Raw genomic sequence first — 8,114 nt, forward strand, 5'->3', positions numbered from 1 at the left:
ACTTCTCATCTTCCACAGTGAAGACAGAGGCAAAAAATGCATTTAGCTTCTCAGCCATTTCCCTATCATCCTTCAGCACTCCTTTTACCCCTTGTTCATCCAAGGGCCCCACTGCCTCCCTAGCTGGTTTCCTGCTTCTAATGTATTTGAAGAAAGTTTTATTGTTGGTTTTTAGGTTTTTTGCTATATGCTCCTCATATTCCCTTTTTGCCTGCCTGACTACAGACTTGCATTTTATTTGCCATAGCCTGTGTTCCGTTTTATCAGCCTCACTGTTGACTAGCTTTCCACTGCTTAAGGAATCCTTTTTACCTTTTACAGCTTCCATTACTTTGTTTGTTAACCATGCAGGCTTTTTCCTATACCTGTTTGTGCCTTTCCTAACCTGCGGAATATATTTTTTGAGCTTCTAGGATCGTAGTTTTAAATAGTTTCCAAGCTTCCCCAATGGTTTTGACCCTTTCTACTTTTCCTTTCCATTTCCTCCCCACATGTCCTCTCATATCAGAGATGTTACCCCTTTTAATGTTAAAAGTGGTTGTGTCAGTCTTTTTGTCCAATTTTCTATTTATACAAATGTTGAACTCAACAACATTATGATCACTGTTCCACGAGACCCCAAATTCTCACATTCTGTTATGGGAACAGACAAATGGTAGTTGACATTTTCAGCTGTACGTGTGTCACCTGAATGCATTGTTTCAGTGAAGACCTACTCCTATGTGGATTTTTTTTCACACATCACATTTGGAAATGTTACAAGGGATGTCACTTTTGATGCGTCAGTTTTGTTTTGCTATTTGTTTGATGCCATGGGTTTTGATGCATCTCACATTCTCTGACTCTCTGTTCTCTCTCTCTCTCTCGGCACAGTGCCTGTAGCAGATATAAAAGCAGTTCTGACAGGGAAGGACTGCCCTCACATGAAGGAGAAAGGAGCCCTTAAACAAAACAAGGTATAATTTTCAGTTCTATCCAGTATCTTTTTAGTTATAAACTTTTTGCTCTTTACAAAGCAGTGCATCAGTTCATTCCACTTCAAACCAGTTGCATGTTTTTATTTTGCATGTGTTTTAATCTTCTAAGCCACTCAGTTCCAGAGGTTTGCATCCAACAGAATAACATTGTGGCATAAATAGACAAAAAACAGTATTGCCACCTTCTATAGGCCACTTTCCCAATGGAAGCTTGGCTGGCACTTCCAGAAAATACCCAAGTTCAGCATTTAGCAAGTCCTGGAAAGGAAAGGAACTTCAGACTTTTAAAAAGTCCGTTGGAATGGGCCGAGCTGTGGGCTTGCGTTGTGTCTGGAAAGCTGGAATGTGAGCCTTTGCAGCTCTTGAAACATTTCTGAGGTCCATCTGGTGTAAAGATCTTGGCTGCTGCCTTCTACATCAGCTGCACCTTTCCAGCCAAGACAGGGTGAGATGATTTAAGAAAGGCTGGCCAATTTTTGCATGGTCCATCCCAGCCAACGCCATGTTTGGTTGGAACCACTCATACTCCGTTGCACAACCTGTCTTGGTTCCCATTTCATTACTGCAGCATCTCATGAAAATGGCATTGAGCTTCCTTTGATATCATCCCACTTATGTGTGGCACAATCTTGTGGCATCCCACTTTCTGAACATTTATGTACATCTTTCCCTTCACCATCAGAACAATTTGTTGATTTTGTGGGTAGACATCTCAATAGTCCAATAATTTATTTTTCTGAAAGAAAGGAGTTCCTAATATCACACATTCTGATGGAGATGTCTAAAAAACCCCTGTGTCTCCACCACTGAATGAAAGCTAATAGTATCCATGGCTGAAACTGTACATATTCACTGTTTTCTTTTTAAATAGCTGAGCCCAAGGGAGCACTATATGTAGTCCAAATAGACAACAAACAGAATATAGATATCAGAGATCAATCTTAACCAAATTTAGGTATTCAGAAATTTTATTTCGAAAAAAAATTTAGGCTGCCTCTCTGGGAACCTGCCCAAGGTGGCTTACAAAACAAAAACAATAAAAACAAAACATAAAAAATATCAATTAAAATCCAGATTTGGTTGGGGGGGGGGGAATCAGCCCAGCATAAAAACATTTGATATGCCATCTTTCCAGAGACCTACTGGAGGTAGAAAACTGTTCAGAGGAATGCTGGCCTGGACACATCTCAGATCTCTGTGCAGTGAATACCTACATACAGTAAACCAGAGAGGGGATGAAACTGAGCACTGAGTTAATCCCAAAGGGAAGATTGTAGGCAGGTTAAGAGCAGCTGCCTGTCACCATTCACTTTAATTTTGCTGAAGCTAGCTCATTTCTTGCCTCCAGTGATGGAAATCCACCCAAAGACCACTTCCTTGAATCAGACCCTTGGTCCATCGGGGTCAGTACCGTCTACTCAGACTAGCAGGGGCTCTCCAGGGTCTCACACATCACCTGATCCTTTAACTGGAGATGCTGGGGATTGAACCTGGGACTTTCCACATGTCAAGCAGATGCTCTGTCACTAGGGCTGCCAAGCTGCGGCGGGGGAACCGTGCGTCTTCACAGGATCCCTGCCGCGGGGGACAGCGATACGTGTTGCACCACCGTCGCCAGGATGTGACGCTACGCGTCGCTCTGGCAACACGGCTGTTTGGAGTCCCGTTGCCAGAGCGACGCGTAGCATCACATCCTGGCGATGGCGGTGCAACGCGTATCGCTGTGCCCCGCGGCAGGGATCCTGTGAAGACGCATGGATCCCCCGCTGCGGCTTGGCAGCCCTATCTGTCACAGAGCCACAGCAGCTTTGAACACTACGCTCATGCTCACTCCGGCAACAGTAGCTAGATAGGGAGAATAAAGGCAAAAGATGTGGGGGAGGAAAGTTACATCACTTCCTGCTAACGTGAAGCTGAGGCCTGAAATAAATGGGACTTTCCAAGAGCTCCCCTCAGGCTCTACAGCTTCGATATCAACGTTGTCTGTATCAGCATTATAGCTCCAAGATATGAATGGCTGCACGAAAGCTTAGGCACATAAAGAATGGCTGCTTCCATTGACATGAATGAAGGAGCTTGTTCCATTTGTGGTTGTTCTGTGCAGGCTCCAGAGTTGCCACAGCTGAAAGAGAGTGCTGGTTTCAGACTCATAGTTCCTGAGTTCAAAGCTTGAGTTGAGGTCCCCCCAACCTTCCCAGCCTCAGAGCTTCGAAAGGATATTTTCATCCTCCTGCCCTTGGTTAGGCAGAGCAGCTGCCTGTACATTGTTGCATTGGCAGGACAGAAGTAACAGAATGCTTAGTGCCACAAGCAAAAAAACCCAAAAACCCCCAAATTTGGCAGACTGTCCTTACTGGTGGCTTCATCATCTTTCCGTTTCCCAGCATGCAACTTTCATCCTTTCCATTAAGATCATTTGGAAATAAATAAGCGCAGCGTCAAATGGCAACTTGATGTCACATATAGCTGGAACAGATTGATGAGATACAATCTAATCCACTTTTTTGTTGAGTCTGCCAGTCTTCGGAGTATTATATATATATATTTTAAAGTATCTTGAATTATCTAGAAGTCTGGGAGAAATCTAGACTGTAGATTCCATTTTATGTTGACTAGTCCCCATGCAGCTCACCTATGGTGAGTCCTGTAGGGATCTCTCTTTTCTTTTTTTGGAGGTTCTTCATGACATATCACTTGTGTCAATATGGAAGTTCCTAGTGGGGCGCTATGGAACTCAGCCAGCAGATATTGCCCATTCTTAACAAGGGCTATAAGGACCGATGTGTATGTTCTAAACAAAGACACACATTGTACAGCCTTCCCAGAACTGTGCTGGTTGAGATCATAGTTGGGAGGACCATATGGTGGAATGCTCTCCTAATTAAAAGTGCATATCAAGGGGGCTAGAACCCTTCTCTCTGACATTATTGATGGGCACTTTTCTCCCACCTTGATTTAAGACTGGATATAGCAAACCAAATTATGTCCTAAGAAAAAATCAGAAGGGTATAGTTCTGCTTAGGATGGCACTGTGTTGGTCGTAATTTACCTGGACTTGCTAAAGGTCAAGTAAAACAGCAATTTGCAATGGAATCCTAATGCAAAGTTGCTCCAGTCTAAAACCCTAGAAATCAGTGGGGTTGAGACTGGAGTAATTCCGTAAAGGATTACACTGAGAGCCTTCTTTGCTTTTAAAGGGAATATAACAGCAGCATTAAATCCTCTGCAGTTTGTTGACAAAAGGCAAGACAAATCTTTTATTTTACTATGCTCTTCTGGGAACTATGAAACTGTTAAACTGGGTGTGCAATTTTTGGGAGATAAATATTTTCATTGCCTTTTTTAGGAGGTGCTGGAACTTGCTTTCTCTATACTGCACGATTCAAATGGACATTTGGATTTCATTGCTCCTGACAAGCATGAGGTAAATCATTGGGGGTGTATGAAATGGAAAACTGGGGAAGGGGCAATAGAGAGAAAATATTTCATCTGTCCTGAGGCTGGATGAACAGCACCACATTTGATTAGCAAATGGGGAGTTCAGCTGGACTTTGTCAAGGATTCTAGAAGAATTAGGCAGCAGGGTTGCCCAATGTCTGAACAGCAGGTATCAAACCACACCTGAAAGGTCTTTGAGGAGAAGTTCTCCAAGAAGCTGGTGAACTGACCACAGATACTCATTTCTGTGGGTGGATTTATACGGTTGCAGATACTCAGTGACTCTCCTGTTTAAAATGATAGATGTCAAAAGCAACTTGGCCTACATTGAATCCTTTGCTTGGAGGGTGGAGGAAATAGACATATCATTGTGTATGTCGATCTCATGCTTTTAAGCATTTAAAGTTTCAAATGTTAAACTGGGAGAGCTGGAGTTTTTATTCTAAAGAAAGCCAAGTTCCTGATGTGTGTGGTGAAAGCCAGAAAACAAAGGCACAGATAGCCGCCTGTCATGGTCTGTGAAATGGTATTTCTATTGAGGGAAAGATCCTGAATCAGATTTGATTCCTAATGAGCTTTTTAAGGTAGATTAGTCTTTGTGGGCGAAAATCTTCATTCCTCTCTTTACATATATAGACTCCTCTGGTAAAATCCCTTATGCATGGAAACACTCGATAATAGTTCCAGTCTTCAAAAAGAGTTGAAGATCAGACCCTACATGGCTATCAACCAATCAACTGATTTTCTTCTCTAGGAAAGCTCCATCTTTATATTTCAAGCTCTTTAATTGAGTCGGACAGTATTAGGTTCTGGGCTGGGACAAATAGGGTTTAAAAGGGGTTCTTCCACCTTAGATCACTGTCTAGTACTCCATCATCTAGCTGAGAAATATCCCAGTTTAAGTGACTATCTCTTTATGGAATTTATGGATCTCAAGGGGGCATTTGATCCAATTTGCAGAGCAAGATGATAGGCTAAATTAACCAACTGCTATTGATAAACAACTGCTCTGGCTCATTCAGCAATTTCATGCAGATCTCACTGCCCAGGTACAATGTGACCTGGAAGGCCAACTGTCAGGATTGTTTAAATAAGATAAAGGAGCGAAGGAAAGGATGCCTCTTAGCCCCCATATTGTTCCATCTTCATATAAATGATGTGTCTTGTAATTTTTTCTGAGTCCAGCCTTCTGCCTAAATTGGCCAAATTTAGTGTCTCTATCCATCTCTGTGCAGATGATACTGTTCTTCTTTCCCAGCTAAAGTGGGATTCAGATCATTAAGAATATTTTTTTTCACATTACTCATCTAAGGAGGGTTTGAATATTAAAGTCTAACTAAAATCATGGTCTTCTCTAAGAAAAGGGAAATTCCTCCTTTTAACTGGCCCTTGGATGGTCTTCTGCTTGAACTGGTTAAGGAACTGAGATATTTGGGTATCTTGTTTACATCTGATTTGTCTTGGAGTACTCACTGGAAGTTGGCATCCAATAAGGTCAGATTAAGAGCTGAAGCAATTTCAATTTTCTAAAGGCATAAGATAGATTCCTGGTGCCATTTAGGCTTTTAACCTAAAAGTTATTCCCCTTATTTTATCTGGTGCCCATTTGGATAAGCTCTGTTTCTTTGGAAGCTGGTGACTGCCATTTATTGTGTTTTGGACATTGATCTCCAGGTGGAATTTGGCCAAAAATCAGGCTAGGGCCTGGCTTCCTGCATTCAGTCTAAGGCTCAAGCAGGTTTTCAGTGAGAAGAGGTATTTGCAGGTACTGGGACGGGACTCTTTTAGATCCTCTTGGATGAAACCTTGTTGAAAAGCCGGTGTCCCTTGGCATAACATCTGACATGATGAAAAACTATGTCAAACTGAGACTCTTGCCTTAATTAAGAAGTATATTACCAATCTTGATTATTTGAGTGCTACATTCAGAGCACATAGTGCCTGCTGCTCCCAATATTTTGGTATTCTCCCCCTGCCTCCAAAAAACTCTTCCTTCGTATGCATATTATTTAACTATCTCTCGCCATGCACAGGCTTTTTGCCTGGCTAGGCTTAATGCTAATTCTTCTGAGGTTCACCAGGGTAGATTTTTGAATATTCCAGATTCTGACCATCTTTGTCCTTGCCCATCAACACCTTCTTTCGTATTCTTTTTGAGTGCTTGATCTCAGAGGATCTTGGAGCATCTTTCATTACTTCTCTTCTAGCTTGCTATTCTGAACTTTCAACCTCAGGTGCTTTGTATTTTTTATTTTGTGATAAGGATCCTAAAATTACTCTAGCAGCGACCACATTTTTTTTCAGTCCTTTCATCCTTTAAGTCATAGCTATATCTGCTGCTCAAGAGCATTGACTCGTGAAGCTTCAATGGGAGAAAGGAAAGGAAAGACACAGATAAATCTCCCCCTGCCGCCCCTGATAAATCTTGGATGAATTAACTTTATGTCAAATGTATTAGCATCAGCCTCCCTAAGGCCATGTTTTGAGGGAACCTCGAGGGCTCTTTCCTGTCCTGTATCACTCATGAATACCTTGGCCAAACCTTGATACATGGTGCTGCCCTACCCTAAAGGCATTTTTTTTGTTGCCACTAAGTGACCCCATTTTTAATTTCCACCCCCAAAGTGTGATCCCAGAATTTGCCTATGGCCAAAAAGGAAAAAAGAGGGGTGATATAACACCTAAGCCACATATTTATCCAGTTTCAAAACTTTGAACATAGTAGTAGTTCTATAACAGAGGGAGAATGTGGGAACCCATGCTCCAGGCAAGTGAGGAAATTAAGGGGAGATGGGCTCCTTTGCTGTCTCGACTTTTTCCCTGAGAGATGCCTGACCCACAAAAGTCTTGGCCACTGGCGTAATCATTGATGGAGGAAGGTCCCCTAATTCTCCTTCATTCCCAACAACTCCGTTATAGTTCCATTTTTCTTTGGCCATTTAAAGCAAATTCCAGCCAAAGAGAATTGTGGATTATTTCTTTTAAAGTAATATATACGGAGCAAGGTGTACCATTCAGTTTTTCCCTTTCTTTTCTCCTGCCACATTCAAATTAGAAACCTTTCTCTTTCTTTCTTTTTTTAAAAAAATAGTTGCTGCTCACAAAGAGCTCTAGCTATTTTTAAGCTTAGCACTATTTTGTAGCACACAGTCAGCTAAATATAAAATCCATTCTTTGGCATGGAATCTAAGAGAATCATTTATATGAGTGGGGGAAAAACATGCTAGTACGGTTGATTTAATTTTCCACTTATAAAGTAGGACACAGGCCAATGTGATTGAAATCTTTATTTTTAGACAATACCATTGGAGCATTTTTGTTCATAGTTGCATAAATGGCTTTTAGTAATAAATTTGCGTGACTGATTTGATAGGATTTGACTGCTGTTCCTGCAGTCCTCTGGGGCTGCTGCTGATTTAAAATAGTTATTTAGTCCATGTTTATCTGGAGTTTTCAGCATCAGGGTGGTATGGCTCTCTCTCTCATAAGAACATAAGAGATGCCAATGTTGGATCAGGCCAAAGGCCCATCCAGTCCAACACTCTGTATCACACAGTGGCCAGAAATACCAGGTGCCCTCAGGAGGTCCACCAGTGGGGCCAGGACATTAGAAGCCCTCCCACTGTTGACCCCCCCCAAGCACCAAGAAGACAGAGCATCACTTGCCCCAGAGCCCCTATCTATACCTTGTGGCTAATA

General features: G+C 42.0%; 1 protein-coding gene across 1 annotated transcript in view; it reads left to right on the forward strand.

Annotated features, from left to right (window-relative positions):
* LOC107117308 (engulfment and cell motility protein 1-like) overlaps nt 1-8,114 on the forward strand; it is a 28,222-nt gene that overhangs the window by 16,479 nt on the left and 3,629 nt on the right. The window contains exons 4-5 of the mRNA XM_015419406.1: nt 874-956; nt 4,324-4,401. Of these exons, the coding sequence (XP_015274892.1) occupies nt 874-956; nt 4,324-4,401 (161 nt within the window). The remainder of the gene's footprint in view (nt 1-873; nt 957-4,323; nt 4,402-8,114) is intronic.

This window comes from Gekko japonicus, unplaced genomic scaffold (genome assembly GCF_001447785.1).
Source record: "Gekko japonicus isolate JY-2015 unplaced genomic scaffold, Gekko_japonicus_V1.1 scaffold190, whole genome shotgun sequence".
Classification (NCBI taxonomy): Eukaryota; Metazoa; Chordata; class Lepidosauria; order Squamata; family Gekkonidae; genus Gekko; species Gekko japonicus.